We start from the raw sequence: 17,441 nt of genomic DNA, 5'->3' as shown, positions 1-17,441 counted from the left end.
TTAGGTGGTATTAACAATCACGAGACTGAATAAATGAGTTTAGATAGAAAAGAAGAACAAGGATTCAATCTTGGAGCATTTTAAACTTAAAAGTTGGATAGATAATTCTAAGATGCATACAAAAATGCAAAGAACCTAGAATATCCAAGAATTACAATAAAGCCACAGTAATTAAGATAGCATCGCATTGGTGCAAGGAGAGACTAATGAAACAACAGAAGAGAATACAGCAGTCAGAAACAGACCTACACACATATGGTCATATGATCTACAAAAAAGTGCTAATGCAATTCATTGGGATAATTGATGATCTTTTGTTCTATAGTACTGACTCAACTGGACATCCATATGGGAAAAATGAACTTTGATCCCTACTCCAAACTACACACAAAAATTAATTGAAGAAAGATCAAAATGTGAAAGGTAAACAATAAAGTGTCTAGACGAAAACACAGAGGAATATCATAAGACCTTTGAGGTAAGTAAAGATTTCTAAAACGGTGCATAAAAAGTACTAACGATAAAACAAGACATTGATTAATTTGATTTCATTTAATTAGCAACTTTTGTTAAACAAAAGTTAACAAAAGAGAAGATAGTTTTAATACATATATCCAATAATAAAATTAAAGATAAACACAGGCACTTTACAAAAGAGAATATAAAAACCAAAAGAAAGTAGTTCATAATCAAGTCACTAAGCAAATGCTAACAAAAATCACTTTGGAACATGGTTTGGTAATATCTATGAAACAAAACCTACACCTACCCTGTAATCCAGCAATTCAATTTCCAGATATATCTCCAATAAAAATTAGTGTTTATGTCCTACAAAAAATACATGTACAAGAATATTTATGACAGCTTTATTCACAATAGCTCCAGACCAAATGTCCATCAACACTAGAATACTGAGGTAATGTGCAGTGGAAAACCAAAGAATGGTGGAAAAATACTGCAACAAACAAAAACATAGATATATCTCACATATATTATATTTAGCTAAAGAAACCAGACATAAAAGAGCTCATACAGTATAATTCCATGTACACAAAGTTCAAGATTAGGCAAATTAATATATGCCAGAGGATAAAATAGTGATTACCTTTGGGGGGTACTGAGTAGGGAGTACAAGAGTCTTCCAGGGTCCTGAAAATGTTCTATATTTTGGTTTAGATGGTAATTAGATGGATACACATACACGCACACACACGTATGTACACCACAGAGGAATGAAAAAGAACAAGAAATGTAATGTACTGAAAGCCAAGGGATGCAAATGTTTAAAGAAGGCAAAAAGCAAGCAAAAAAAGGACAGACCTGACATTTGGATTAGCAGGATATAGACTGCTGGCAACTGACCAGCATTTGTGGAGTGGTAGGCAGTGGGGAGTTGGGGGAAGAGGGGATAAAATCCTGATTGGAGTTATGTTTAAGAGAAAACAAGAGGAGAGTAGAAAATTCTTAGGAAGTTTTGTTGCAAATGGGAATAGAAAAATAGAGAACCAGCTGGCAGGGAATGTAGGATTACCCTACTTTTTTTAGATAGGTGAAAAAAGCATATTTGTATGCTCCTGGGAATGACTGAATAGAGAGGGAAAAAATTGGTGATGTGGGAGAGGCAAAAATTGCTGGAAAAAAATCCTTGGGGAAATAAGAGGAAATGGAATCTATTGTATAAATAGAAGAACTGGCTTTAGATAGGAGCAGTAGTTATATGCAAGAAGGGAGACTATGAGCACAGGCACAAGTAGGTAAGTAAATATGGTGGTGACAATCTGTGAAAGTTCTCTTGTTACTGCTTTAATTGGTCAGTGAAATAGGAAGCAAGGTCAGAATAGGGGAGGAACTGCTAAAATTTGAGAAGAGAAGAAAAAGTGCAGGCTCAGAAAATGTGGAAATTTGGATAATGCTTTTGTTCCAAGTGAGTATAATGAAGTGAGAGAAGGGCAAAGGAATCATGGATTTATGAAAAGAATTGATTACAGTGATTGATAATGGAATTTAAGCTAGGTTAAGAGGGAAGAAAGGACATCAAAAAGTTAAGCATTAGTCAAAGTTGCTAGGTCTCAGTGGGGTTGGAGTATTGCTGGAGTCAGGTTACTAGAGGTAGTAAGCTAGAAAGAAGAGAACGATGCAAAAAATGGGATGCATGAAACCAAGATCATGTAAGTATAACACTATTGGTAATGAGATGGTCTTGGGGTATGACCATGGGAATCAGTGGCTAAGGTGTGACGGATGATACAGGGGATTTTGCTGATGATTTGAAAGAATGAAGAAAATGAAGAAATGAGTATGTCTGGAGATCAAACCTTTCATTCCTTGTTCTCCTTGGAGTCCTTTATCACCTGGAGATCCTGGGGGGCCTGGAGGGCCTGCTTCACATATCTCATCACCTGAGTAAGATAAAGAAAGGATAGTAAGCTAATTGTTGTGAAATATCAAGAAGATTAAACAAAAGAAAGCCTGACAAGCTTTTCAGTTACTTCTCTGAAGAAATACAAGTACCTATAAGCAAAAGGAAAATATAACATTGTTGATAAATACTATTTGAAGAGCAAATGTAAACATCCAAGAACTACCAAAACCCAAAAAGTAAAGCAGTAGTAGAATTTCTTAGATATCAGAAATGCAACAAATGAGGCCAACCTTTAGCTAGAGTTACTTATAAACAAAATAAACAAAAACAAAAAAAGAACTTAATAGGAGAAAAATATAGCTTACTAGGAGGGATGTGAGGTCCAGGAGGGCCAGGAGGCCCTGGAAGCCCAGGAGCCCCAGGCTGTCCATCAAGTCCAGGAGGTCCAGGAATGGAAATTCCAGGTGGTCCTTCATCACCTTTCTGACCCCTTTCTCCAGGAAATCCAGGAGGGCCAGGAGGACCCACAACTGCAGCCCCTAAGATTCAAAAAAGTGATCAAAATGATCTCATCTTAGAGATGTTACGTTAGTTATCATTGAGACATTAGATAATGATAAGATCTTCCTTTAACGTATAATTCTGGTTATATTTTTTTTTCTAGGAGATTCAAAACTCTGAAAAAAAGGCTGAAAAATTTCAAAGAATGTAAGTAACAGTTTGAGGGTAGGAAATAATAATTTAAAGTAGCTTTATTACTTTTGGAAATTACTAGTAACCCCATCCTTTGACACTATGATCTGATAATCTTAAAAATACCAGAAAGTCATTAACAACATAAAAAGGTATTTTGAAGTTCCCATATAAACATGGCTCTGTTTCTGGACATTCTTCTGTTACACTGGTGATTCATGCACCATTAACACACATTTTAGTTGCTATAACTTAATAATGTTTCCAAAACTGCTAAGGAAAATATGCTCATCTTTGTTCTTTTTTAAAACCATCTTCACTACACTTACAAATTTACTTTTCTAAATAAATTTTAGAATCAACTTGTCAGTTTCATTTTCAAAAACTGGTTGGGATTCTGAATGGGATTAATTTGAATTTAAAGATTATTTTTTGGTAGAATCAACTGTTTATAATATTGGTTTTTCACATCGAGTAATAATTAAGTTTATTTCTCCATTTATTTAGTAATTTTATATTATTTAATAATAATTTACAAAATTCTGCAAAGAAGTCTTACACATGTATTGTTGGGGTTATTCATGGGTTTCTTTTATAACTACTGTGCATTTTAATACTATTACAATTGTGAAGTGTATTTTTTTCTCTTACATGTTTGCTGGTGAAGAGGAAGGCAAATTAAGTATGCTACTCAGATCTGGCCATCTTGCACACATACTCTCTTTAAGATCTGGGAATTTGTCAATGGATTTTTTAAAGCTTTCTGGTAGATAATCAGATGGTCTCTGAATAACTGAAATTTGGGCTTTTTCCCCATTCTTACCACCATTTTTTCTTCCAGATTTAGTGCATGGGCTAGGATCTCCACTTTAAGGACAAACAGCATTGGTAACTCTAAGTATCTTGATCTTATTTCTGACTTGAATAAAAATGTTCCTGATGTTTCACCACAAAGCATGACATTTCCCATACAGTCCTGCAGATAGATTCATCAAGTTAACGTAACTCTCTTTTAATTCTAGTTTAAGAGGTTTAGCTTCCTTTTAAAAATGAATGGGTATTGAATTGTATTGACTAATTTTTCCGCATCTGTTGGCCTGTTTTCTTTTACTCTGTCAATGTACTCAATCACAGTAACCTCAATCCATCCTTGCAATCTTGGAGTAAAATCTACTTGGTCATAATATCATATAATTTAATATGTTTCTGGATATTTAGGATTATTGCTTCTACGTACATAAATTAGACTGGGTTATTGCTAGTGTTATCTCCTTAGTTGTTTAGTATCAATGCTATTAAACTGACTTTTTTTGTTGTTATTTTATAGCATACCTTTTGCCTTTTTTTTGGTGTTTTTCTTTTGTTTGTTTTTGTTTTTTTACTTTAAGTTCTAGGATACATGTGCACAACGTGCATGTTTGTTACATATATATCCATGTGCCATGTTGGTGTGCTGCACCCATTAACTCGTCATTTACATTAGGTATATCTCCTAATTCTATCCCTCCACCCTCACACCTCCTCCCACCCCACGACAGGCCCCGGTGTGTGACGATCCCCTTCCTGTTTTCCACAATGGTGGAACTAGTTTACAGTCCCACCAATAGTGTAAAAGTGTTCCTATTTCTCCACATCCTCTCCAGTACCTGTTGTTTTCTGACTTTTTAATGATCACCATTCTAACGGGTGTGAGATGGTATCTCATTGTGGTTTTGATTTGCATTTCTCCGATGGCCAGTGGTGATGAGCATTTTCTCATGTGTCTGTTGGCTACATAAATGTCTTCTTTTAAGAAGTGCCTGTTCATATCCTTTGCCCACTTTTTGATGGGGTTCTTTTTTTCATGTAAGTTTGTTTGAGTTCTTTGTAGATTCTGGATATTAGCCCTTTGTCAGATGGATAGATTGCAAAAAATGTCTCCCATTCTGCAGGCTGCCTGTTCAATCTGATGGTAGTTTCTTCTGCTGTGCAGAAGTTCTTTAGTTTAATTAGATCCCAGTTGTCTATTTTGGCTTTTGTTGCCATTGCTTTTGGTGTTTTAGACATGAAACCCTTGCCCATGCCTATGTCCTGAATGGTATTGCCTAGGTTTTCTTCTAGGGTTTCTATGGTTTTAGGTCTATCATTTAAGTCTTTAATCCATCTTGAATTAATTTTTGTATAAGGTGTAAGGAAGCGATCCAGTTTCAGCTTTCTACAAATGGCTAGCCAGTTTTCACAGCACTATTTATTAAATAGGGAATCCTTTCCCCATTTCTTGTTTTTGTCAGGTTTGTCAAAGATCAGATGCTTATAGATATGTGGTGTTATTTCTGAGGCCTCTTTTCTGTTCCATTGGTCTACATCTCTGTTTTGGTACCAGTACCATGCTGTTTTGGTTACTGTAGCCTTGCAGTATAGTTTGAAGTCACGTAGTGTGATGCCTCCAGCTTTGTTCTTTTGGCTTAGGATTGTCTTGGCAATGCGGGCTCTTTTCTGGTTCCATATGAACTTTAAAGCAGTTTTTTCCAATTCTGTGAAGAAAGTCATTGGTAGCTTGATGGGGATGGCATTGAATCTATAAATTACCTTGGGCAGTATGGCCATTTTCATGATATTGATTCTTCCTATGCATGAGCATGGAATGTTCTTCCATTTGTTTGTGTCCTCTTTTCATTTTGTTGAGCGTGGTTTGCAGTTCTCCTTGAAGAGCTCTTCACATCCCTTGTAAGTTGGATTCCTAGGTATTTTATTCTCTTTGAAGCAATTGTGAATGGGAATTCACTCATGATTTGGCTCTCTGTTTGTCTGTTGATAGTGTATAAGAATGCTTGTGATTTTTACATTGATTTTATATCCTGAGACTTTGCTGAAGTTTCTTATCAGCTTAAGGAGATTTTGGGCTGAGACAATGGGGTTTTCTAAATATACAGTCATGTCATCTGCAAACAGGGACAATTTGACTTCCTCTTTTCCTAATTGAATACCCTTTATTTCTTCCTCCTGCCTGATTGCCCTGGCCAGAACTTCCAACACTATGTTGAATAGGAGTGGTGAGAGAGGGCATCCCTCCCTGTCTTGTGCCAGGTTTCAAAGGGAATGCTTCCAGTTTTTGCACATTCAGTATGATATTGGCTGTGGGTTTGTCATAAATAGCTCTTATTATCTTGATATATGTTCCATCAATACCTAGTTAGTTTTTAGCAAGAAGGGCTGTTGAATTTTGTCAAAGGCCTTTTCTGCATCTATTCAGATAATCATGTGGTTTTTGTCTATGGTTCTGTTTATATGTTGGATTATGTTCATTGATTTGCATATGTTGAACCAGCCTTGCATCCCAGGGATGAAGCCCACTTGATCATGGTGGATAAGCTTTTTGATGTGCTACTGGATTTAGTTTGCCAGTATTTTATTGTGGATTTTTGCATCGATGTTCATCAGGGATATTGGTCTAAAATTCTCTTTTTTTGTTGTGTCTCTGCCAGGCTTTGGTATCAGGATGATGCTGGCTTCACAAAATGAATTAGGGAGGATTCCCTCTTTTTCTATTGATTGGAATAGCTCCTCCATGTAACTCTGGTAGAATTCGGCTGTGAATCCGTCTGGTCCTGGACTTTTTTTGGTTGGTAGGCTATTAATTATTGTCTCAATTTCAGAGCTTGTTATGGGTCTATTCAGGGATTCAACTTCTTCCTGGTTTAGTCTTGGGAGGGTGTATGTGTCCAGGAATTTATCCATTTCTTCTAGATTTTCTAGTTTATTTCCATAGAGGTGTTTATAGTACTCTCTGATAGCAGTTTGTATTGCTGTGGGATCGGTGGTGATATCCCCTTTATCATTTTTTATTGCATCTATTTGATTCTTCTCTCTTTTCTTCGTTATTAGTCTTGCTAGTGGTCTATCAATTTTGTTGATCTTTTCAAAAAACCAACTCCTGGATTCATTGATTTTTTTGGAGGGTTTTTTGTGTCTCTATCACAGTTCTATTCCGATCTTAGTTATTTCTTGCCTTCTGCCAGCTTTTGAATGTGTTTGCTCTTGCTTCTCTAGTTCTTTTCACTGTGATGTTAGGGTGTCAATTTTAGGTCTTTCCTGCTTTCTCTTGTGGGCATTTAGTGCTATAAATTTCCCTCTACACACTGCTTTAAATGTGTCCCAGAGATTCTGATATGTTGTATCTTTGTTCTCGTTGGTTTCAAAGAACATCTTTATTTCTGCCTTCATTTCGTTATATACCCAGTATTCATTCAGGAGCAGATTGTTCAGTTTCCATGTATTTGAGCAGTTTTGAGTGAGTTTCTTAATCCTGAGTTCTAGGTTGATTGCACTGTGATCTGAGAGACAGTTTGTTATAATTTCTGTTTTTTTACATTTGCTGAGCAGTGCTTTACTTCCAACTATGTAGTCAATTTTGGAATAAGTGTGATGTGGTGCTGAGAAGAATGTATATTCTGTTGATTTGGGGTGGAGAGTTCTGTAGATGTCTATTAGGTCTGCTTGCTGCAGAGCTGAGTTCAATTCCTGCATATCCTTTTTAACTTTCTGTCTCCTTGATCTGTCTAATGTTGACAGTGGGGTGTTAAAGTCTCCCACTATTATTGTGTGGGAGTCTAAGTCTCTTTGTAGGTGTCTAAGGACTTGCTTTATGAATCTGGGTGCTCCTGTGTTGGGTGCATATATATTTAGGATAGTTAGCTCTTCTTGTTGAATTGATCTCTTTACCATTATGTAATGGCCTTCTTTGTCTCTTTTGATCTTTGTTGGTTTAAAGTCTGTTTTATCAGAGACTAGGATTGCAACCCCTGACTTTTTTTGTTTTCCATTTCCTTGGTAGATATTCTTCCATCCCTGTATTTTGAGCCTATGTGTCTCTGCACGTGAGATGGGTCTCCTGAATACAGCACACTGATGGGTCTTGACTCTATCCAATTTGCCAGTCTGTGTCTTTTAATTGGAGCATTTAGCCCATTTACATTTACATTTAAGGTTAATATTGTTATGTGTGAATTTGATCCTGTCATTATGATGTTAGCTGGTTATTTTGCTCGTTAGTTGCTGCAGTCTCTTCGTAGCATCAATGGTCTTTACAATTTGGCATGTTTTTGCAGTGGCTGGTATTGGTTTTGTCACCAACTTTATTTTTTTTAATGTCCTGAAAATAGTTTAAAATTTGGGAATTATCTGCTTTTTGACAGCTTGGTAGAATTCGTTTGTAAAATGATAAAACCACCCATACAACCAATGCATTTTCATGGAGATCTCTAACATTTTAAAATATTCTATGGTAATTGATCTACTGAGGTTTCCTACTTTCTCAAAACATTTTTAATTAATTTGTTTCCTGTTTCATGATAAATTTATATTTTTTCCAAATTTAAAATATTTTAACACATTTATAGTTTTCTTGTAATTTAAAATTTGATTTTTATAATGATCTTTTTCTTTACTGATTATATTTGTGCCTTTTTTCATTTTTATCTTGATTGTATTTGCAAACTTGTTAATTTCAAACTCTTCTCACTCAAAATATCTTTTATTTTCCCTATCCAATTACATTTTTAGTTTGTTTTCTATTTATTAATTTTTATTTTTATCTTTATCAAGCTTTTCCTTCTGTTTGTGCTTGTTTCTTTTTTCAAAAATTTAAGTCATTTCGTTTTAGTCTTTCTGATTTTGTGAGAAAGGTACTGATTTCGCTATATTAATGAGTTTTGATATGAGGTGCTTTCATTGTTGTTTAGCATTCGGTAGTCTGTCATTTCCTTTTGTTTCTTTTTTATGTCTAGAAATATTTATATTGTTTCTTAATATACAATTGTAAACATTTTTGGTGATTTTGTTGTAAATTTGTTATTTTATTTCACTGTGATCACAGAGAATGACATGCATGTAATTTTTAAATAATTCTTTATGTTCTAATAGAATGAATTTCTTTAAATATTCCATGTATGTTTAAAAAGAATGCATATTCTCTGCTGCACACAAAGTATTTCTCTTTCCCCCATATATACAGCTCAATTGTGTTGCTCAAATCATTTATAACCTTATTTTTCACCTACTTGATATGTTGGGGATTTGTCAGTTTATTTCCCATATGCTATCAGTTTTCACTTTATACATTCAAAGCTATATTGTTAGATACATATTCATAAATTTTAAATCATTGTGATATGATTTATCTATTTATCCATATGAATGTCTCTTTTTTATTTTAGATTCAGGAAGTACATACGAAGCTTTGTTAGTAATACAGGGGCATATTGCATGATGGTGGCATTTAGGCTTCCAGTGAACTCATCACCCAAATAGTGACTAGTGACTATGTACTCAATAAGTAGCTTTTCAATCTCCCCAACTTTTGGAGCCTCCTATGTCTATTGTTTCCATCTTTATGTCCATGCATGCCTATTGTTTATCTCCCACTTCTAAGTGAAGACAGATGGTATTTGGTTTTCTATTTCTGAGTTATTTCACTTAGGGTAATGGCCTTCATCTGCATTCATGTTGCTGCAAAGGACATGATTTCATTGTTTGTATGGCTGCATATTCTTCCATAGTGCATATGTACCACATTTTCTTTATCCAATCCACTTCTGATGAACACTTAGGATGATTCCATGACTTTGCTATGATGAATACTGCTGCAATGAACATACGAGTGCACGTGTCTTTTTGTAGAATGATTTCCTTTGGGTAGATACCCAGTAGTGCGACTGCTGGGTGGAATGCTAGTTCTACTTGTAGTTCTTCGAAAAATCTCCAAACTGCTTTCCACAGTAGTTAAACTAATTTAAATTCCCACCAACAATATATAACTATGACCTCCACATTCTTGCCCAAATTTGTTATTTTATGCCTTTTTAATAATAGCCATTCTAACGTTTGAGTTAGTATCTCATTGTGGTTTGACTTTGCATTTATTTGCTGATTAGCGATGTTAAGTATTTTTTTTCATGTTTGTTGGCCACATGTATGTCTTATTTTAAGAAGTGTTCTGTTCATGTCTTTTGCCCAGTTTTTAATGGGGTTTTTTTTCTCTTATTGATTTGTTCAAGTTCCTTATATTAATAGATTCTGGATACTAGTCCTTTGCCAGATGCATAGTTTACAAATATTTTCACCAATTCTGTAGGCTATTTACTCCATTGATTGTTTCTTTAGCTGTGCAGAAGCTCTTTAGTTTAATTAAGTCCCAATTGTATATTTTTGTTTTGGTTGCATTTACTTTTGAAGTCTTAGTCATAATCTTTGCCTAGGTCAATGTCCAGAAGAGTTTTTCCTGCATTTTCTTCCAGAATTATTATAGTTTCAAATTTTCCATTTAATTATATTTCATACTATATTAGAACTGCTAAACCAGTTTTATGTATAGCATTTGCCCAGTATATATTGCATTATTTTCAGATTATATCTGTCACTTTGCTTTAGATATGTCTACTACGCACTATATATAGGTATTTTTAATTTCAATTTTAGTCAGTGTCTTTTAATCAGTGTTTAGTTCTTTCAAATTTGTTGGAGTTACTGACTTATATTTAACTTCTTCTTGTCATCTTATATTTTATTTTCTATTTGCCCAGATTTGTCTTTATTTTGCCCCAATCCTAACTTACACGATATAAGAGATTTTTAGTCATTTTCTTTCTTCAATTGGTGTGTAAGTTATACATTTTATTTCTATTCTTCTCTAGTGGCTACTATTAATATTTTAACCTATGTACTTAAACCTATATATTTCTAAAAATTTATACAGTTAACAAGAATTATATTATCTTTCCCTAACAAGACAAAACACTTCTCTTTATTCTCTCTGCATCTACACATCACAGGTTAATAATGTTTACAATTATAGCTCCAAGTTGTTACTTAAAACACCTTTTTAAAAAATGACCAGTACTGATTTAGACTTAATATGCTTTACTAATATATTTTCTAAGCTTTGGTTCTTGCATCCTACCGCTATTCTCATTTTATCCAGAATTCCTTTTTTTCTTTTTGGAGTAAAACCTCCAGTAACTATTTCAGAGACAGTCTGAAGGTGTTAAACTTCCTATGTATCTCATCTTCACATTAGGATGATAGTTTAGTATAACACAGAATCCCTAATTCATAGTAATTTGTCCTTATCACTTTGAAAATGTGCTCCATTATCATCCTCTGACTCTGCTTTGTAGGTGATCGGCTTTTTGTTCTCAAATAGTTTTTAAGTGCTTCTTTTTATCCCTGAATTCTGAAATATCCCTACAATGTGTCTAGTTATGGGCCTTTGCATTACTATTATTTTACTCTTGCTTAGTGCTCCATGAGCTTTTCCATAGTGATGTATGTGTTTTTTAATAGATGGAAGTTCTCAGCCATTTTTTTTTCAAATGCTGACTCTTGTCCCATTCTTTCCTTCTTGGCCTCCCTCATGAGATAATTTTGGAGCTTCTAAGTTTATCCTTTATACTTCTTAACTTTTCATTCATACTTCCCAACTCCTTATCTCTTTTACTGCATTCTGAGGTAATTCTTTATTTCAATTTTCCAGATACAGTATGTATTTAGTTCACTATCTTGAGATTAGGAATCTGAAGTTCACATTTAGAGCATAATGGAACCTATATTTATTTTCTTTTTCTTGGGAAAGATCACTATCACTCATCTCATCATTTTGTATTTCATTAGCCACATATTTTTGAAGGAAAAGGAATAATAATTTATTGAATATGTATGTGTGCCAGGCACTGTACCACATACATCTGGATATTTTACATACATCACTATTATTACCCTATGTCAGAGAACATCCAAATAAACATTCTAGATAAGGGCAGTACTCAATTTGTGGCCAAATTAGAAATGTTCCACTATACTGTGTGTTTTCAAAGGCAATAATATAAAACTCAGTATTGAGCTCTAAGATTTTATTTTATAACAAAATCACCATGGGGATTTCTAGTTAGGTGTTTCTGAAATTTTAGGTGGATAATGCTGCTTGCCATTTTTATACAGGAAATCTTGCAAAACTAGGCATTACTTGGGGAGAATATCCTTCCCTATTAGCATGAAAAGTGTGATGATTTGCCTATTAAATCTCAGAATTGTTTGGTATAATATAGTAATAATAAAATGTACCCCAGTTAATATGGCTATCATCAAAAAGACAAAAAATAACAGAATGCTGCAAGGATGCAGAGAAGAGAGAACTCATACACTGTTGGTGGGAATGTAAATTAATGCAACCATTATGAAGAAAAGTATGGAGGTTCTTCAAAAAACTAAAAATAGAACTACCATATGTTCCAGCAATCTCACGTCTGGGTATATATCCAAAAGAAAATAAATTAGTAATTCAAAGAGATATCTGCACTCCCATGTTTATTGCAGCACTATTCATAACAGCCAAGATATGAAATCAACCTGAATGTTCATCAGTGGATGAACAGATAAAGGAAATGTGGTATAAATACACAATGGAATATTATTCGGCCATAAAAGAACAAAGTTCTGTCATTTTCAGCTATATGGATGAACCTGAAGGACATTACGTTAAGTGAAATAAGCCAGGCACAGAAAGGCAAATACAAATGCATGTTCTCATTCTTATGTAGGAGGTTAAGAAAAAAGTTGATCTCATGGAGGTAGAGAGAATGATGGTTACCAGGGGCTGGGAAGGGTCAGGGGCAATGAAGAAAGGTTGGTTAATGAGTACAAACATATAGTTAGATAGAAGCAGTAAGTTACAGTGTTTCATAGCACAGTGGATTCACAACAGTTAACAACAACTTATTGTATATTTCAAAACAGCTAGAAGAGAAGATTTTGAATGTTCCCAACATAAAGAAAAGATAAATACTTGAGGTAACGGATATTCTAGTTACCTTGATTTGATCACCATACATTGTACCCACGTATTAAAATATCACATGTATCCCATAAATATGTGCAATTATGTATCAATAAAAAATAAAATGTAGAAACGGGAATCTTAGGATTAAAGGACACTATTCATTTAGGCTTTTTTAAAGTACAAGTGAGTAATATGGTGAGAGAAGGTATAGTGAGATTTGGGAAGTACCTGTCAATTAAAAAGGATTTGTGTCTTCTACTTCCATGCTTACCATGGAACTGATCTGATAAAAAGTATACATGGATTAGTAAGCATGCTATAAGCACAAGGCCATAAATGCAATCTCATTTACCTGGAGGTCCAGGAAGGCCAGGTGGACCCTGTATTCCAGGAAATCCTCGCTCTCCTTTTTCCCCGGGCAAGCCAGGCAACCCAATGTTTCCTTTTTCTCCTATAGTTATACCAGTCCCAGGTCTAGGAATTACCTTTATTACAAAAGAAAAAAAAAATAAAGAAATGCAAAGAAGAAAAGCCTTGTTCTCCTGAAAATACTATGGGAGCTACATATGAATGCAATGTCATAATTTTCACATAGTTTATGAATCACATTCCGTATCGCTCCCATCCTCCAACTGATTAGAAAATGTCCAATACAAGTAACAACATTACCATGTTCCTGAGCCCAAGGCGTATAAAACTAAAAGTATTTTTGATGTCTCTTCTCCTATAATTCACATTCAATTAATTCCAGTCTCCTAAGCCTGACAATTCTTTACAGAAAACATCTCTCCAATTTGCCCCCTTGATTCCTGTTGCCACAACTGTATCATCAACTCACACTTAGAGTAACAGAAGCACCTCTGATCTTGTCCCTTGAATTCCAATCTATTGTTAGGATATGCTTCCTCAAAAACCATTTGTGTGCGTGTGTTAACTATTCTGCTTAAGGACTCAAAATTGCTCACTACTTTTTACTACAAGTGCTGCTACTTTTAATCCTGAACTGTAAGTCACTTTTCACTTCCAATACCTCTCTCACCTATTTAATCTCCTATTATGTCTTACAATAAAGTTTTATTATAGTGAAGTCTGTCTGATTCTAATCATTTCATTCAACTTGCACATTCTTGTCTATGTCTTTGCATATTCCATTCCAAACATGTGTAATGCCTTTCCCTAATCTTTCCCTTTATCAACCCACATTTATTTCTTCCTTTAAAAAAGAAAACTACCCCATAAATATATATACCTACTATATACCAAAAGAAATTTAAAAATAAAACCCATCTTTTCTTTATTGATTAAACCCAACTAATTAATCATTCCTTTTTACTCTGTATTCTTGTAACTCAAGTATTTTCTTAAAAACTTAGTATTAAATAAATTAAATATTTAAAAATTCTTCTTATAGACCTATAAAGGTAAATGAACATCAGATTTAAGAGACTGCCAGTCTGATGTACAAATTAACACCTAGTAGCAGTAGGATATTTCATCCTGTCTCTATTGGATGGATATAAGAAACATTCACACAAAAGGAGACAAAAAGTTGTGGGACTTAGTATTGGAATAGTGATTCAAAAGGAAACTGGGCTGCTAAATAGGACTGTACTCTCAAAATTTCCATTTCTTCTGATATGTATTAAAATTTTATCTTCTCATTTTATAAAGAGATTATTTCCTAGAGGAGTGAAGCTGATTTTAAAATGAAAGTGAATAAAAAAAATCTAAGATCTTCTTTAAGTATATCCTCATTAGATTTAGTACAGTCCTAAGTATTAATAACTGAGACTCACTATGGATAATAAGAATTAAATTAATGTTACTAACATGTCTGGACACATAAGTTTTCCAACATTCGCACTGTTGTGGCTTCAATGCAGTTTGAAGTCAAGAGTCTTACTAAATTTCAACCAAAGAAAAACCAATATGTTAAACCTCAGCAACGATATTTTATTCCTAATAAGACTGGAAGTACAGTTGACTTAAATTTCATAGTGAACACAAACATGACAGAAATTCTGTAGCTCCCCCACTCCCAATTATTCTTTCATAAAGCAGCTTCCTACGTGCGTTATTAAAAGTCCCTAGAAAGCACACACTCAGGAAAGAAAGAGGTGTGAATCAGACAATTACAAATTTAGAAAACCTATTAAGACCAAATCTATCTTTCTCCTGAGCTCTGCAGGGGAAAGGACCAAAACCCCACCCCACCCCAACTTCCCCAAGTTTTGTTTTGTTGTTGTTTTCATTGAACCTTTGTAAGCAACACTTGCACCACCTGCTGGTTGCTTGAGAAGTGATCTGGCAATCATGAAGTAAAACAACCCAAAGCCATAATTTTAGACCTTTACCACGCAGAAGTAATGCATAGGCAGAACAATACAAGACCTTGAGGTCAACGTTACTGAAGTTTTTAGATATAAAGACTTTTAAGCCAGTAGAAATTGATAATGACTTGAAATTTTCTGTTCTATGAAAAAAAAGTAGGGAGTATGCAATTAAGGCACAAAAATGATAATGCATTAATAAATTTTGATAAATGAATACTAAAAAAAAACTTACAAGTCCAGGAGGTCCAGGTGGGCCAATGTCACCTTTTTGGCCCTGTTCAATTCAATTGTAAATAGGTTAGTAAAATTCACATGAAAACATCAATTTCCTCAAGAATATAAGAGAAACTTTTCAAAAAGACCCAGAAATCAATCATAAAATACCTCAAATGAGAAATGCAACATGAAGTAATGAAACAATTCTGAGCTAAGCCTAACCTGTGATGTTGTCTCAGATTTACTAGCTATATAATATTGACCAAGTTAATTAACTTCTCCAGTTTATATACAAAGAATAAAGATTTTTGGACCAGAGTTTTAAGGTATTTCTAGTTGTAATGTTTTTTTGATTTTTAAGATTCCTATTTTTAGCCAACTACAAATACTCTATAAAGAAGATAATAGAAAAAAATGGTAGCACTAGAATCAGTGAAAAACTTACATTTTTTTTTACATTTAGCCATATTTCTCCTCGTAAAACTAGCCAAGGACATAAATGTAGTGTCATTTCTATTAGTGACAGATATTTCAGATGCGATAGACTTAACTATCATCAATAATAGCTAGTAACTCTGAATTGCTTTTGTGAGCTTGCTCTTGGAAGCTAATGAAAGACAAGTTCAGATAGAACTTTTATCGTTGATTAGTAGCTATAACAGCATGGAAAAAACACAATATTCAATATTCAAATGTTACTCTACTACTGGCCAAGACACAAGGATGGTCTTTTTCATACTTCTATTCTGACTCTAGTCTTGTTCATAGAAGCCATCCATCTATATACAAATACTACTTGACAAAAAACCATTTTATCTGAGTATTTCCTACCTCCCTTTATGCTAATTGTGCCTTTTAAGCCATGCTAGAACTTAGACCTAATTTAGAAATAAACCACCATTAAAATATGTGCCTTCTGCCTACATTCAAGTTTGTAAGGCCTTTCCTTCCTTGCCTGAAAAACAAAAAAGCTTTCAGTTTTTGATACAAAGCAATTAAAGACAAGAGGGATTGGAGTACTGGTTATTTTGTGACCTGCTAAAACTCTGGTAATTGTGTGCTTCATACAATGTTTCAAAGTCATTTGAAAAATAGGTAACTAAATAATTGACCTCAGTCAGGCTGCATTGGCCCAGTAGGGGGGAAAAACAACAAAGAATTAGCCACAGACAGGCGCCTGTACTCCCAGCTACTCGGGAGGCTGAGGCAGGAGAAGGCGTAAACCCGGGAGGCGGAGCTTGCAGTGAGCTGAGATCCGGCCCCTGCACTCCAGCCTGGGAGACAGAGCGAAACTCCGTCTCCAAAAAAAAAAAAAAAAAAAAAGAATTAGCCACAGACTTACAGACAATAATTGCATACAGAATGGAAATGTTTAGTGGCGACGTTCTACATTCACAGCTATAAGCCTTTTTCGTAAGAGGACCTCACTAAAATAGTGCTGAATTCTCTTTGCGGAAAAAAAAGCTTTGCCGACACATGCTCAAAGTAAAGGCAATGACTTTTCACAGTGGAGATGCTAAAGTTAAACAATGCTTAATGTATTTCTGCAACATGGACTGTGATTTATGGCAATGGAAGAAAATTTAGCAAGTGTGGTATAAAAGAAAAATGAGCAAAAGATGAATAAAGAAGGAATATTTTGAATATAAAAGCTAGTTATGTAGACGTTTTCCATTTATAATTCAAGCTTGAGAGAAGAAAAGGATTATTTTAGCTAGACTAAACCAGTCACTTCAAAGTATTAAAATTCTTACCTTTTCACCATCCCTTCCGGGTTCACCAGGGTAACCAGGATCACCAGGCAAACCCTTTAAAAAATAGCGGATAGGGTGACATGAGCACAAATGGTGGGGTTAGGAAATCTCCAAAAATTGTCTTCTCCATAGAAGCAATGAGAATACTGGCAAAAATGGTCAGTCAGAATTAACTTTCATAACTTAACCAAAGCTTGCAACAATTCAAGGAGTGTTTTCTCAGAAAAAAAAAAAAAAAAAAAATGCTGAATCTTGTGAGAACTCAGAGCTTT

At 34.4% G+C, this 17,441-nt stretch overlaps 1 protein-coding gene across 6 annotated transcripts in view; it reads right to left on the bottom strand.

The window, feature by feature from the left end:
- Window positions 1-17,441, bottom strand: part of COL4A5 (collagen type IV alpha 5 chain) — a 265,725-nt gene that overhangs the window by 105,946 nt on the left and 142,338 nt on the right. For all 6 annotated transcript variants that reach the window (XM_077988274.1, XM_028841868.2, XM_077988275.1 and 3 more), the window contains 5 exons: window positions 17,170-17,223; window positions 15,432-15,473; window positions 13,219-13,351; window positions 2,728-2,901; window positions 2,316-2,399 (listed from right to left, as the gene is read on the bottom strand). In XM_077988274.1, the coding sequence (XP_077844400.1) occupies window positions 2,316-2,399; window positions 2,728-2,901; window positions 13,219-13,351; window positions 15,432-15,473; window positions 17,170-17,223 (487 nt within the window). The remainder of the gene's footprint in view (window positions 1-2,315; window positions 2,400-2,727; window positions 2,902-13,218; window positions 13,352-15,431; window positions 15,474-17,169; window positions 17,224-17,441) is intronic.

Source organism: Macaca mulatta, chromosome X (genome assembly GCF_049350105.2).
Source record: "Macaca mulatta isolate MMU2019108-1 chromosome X, T2T-MMU8v2.0, whole genome shotgun sequence".
Lineage (NCBI taxonomy): Eukaryota > Metazoa > Chordata > Mammalia > Primates > Cercopithecidae > Macaca > Macaca mulatta.
This window is presented reverse-complemented; position numbering and strand designations above follow the sequence as displayed.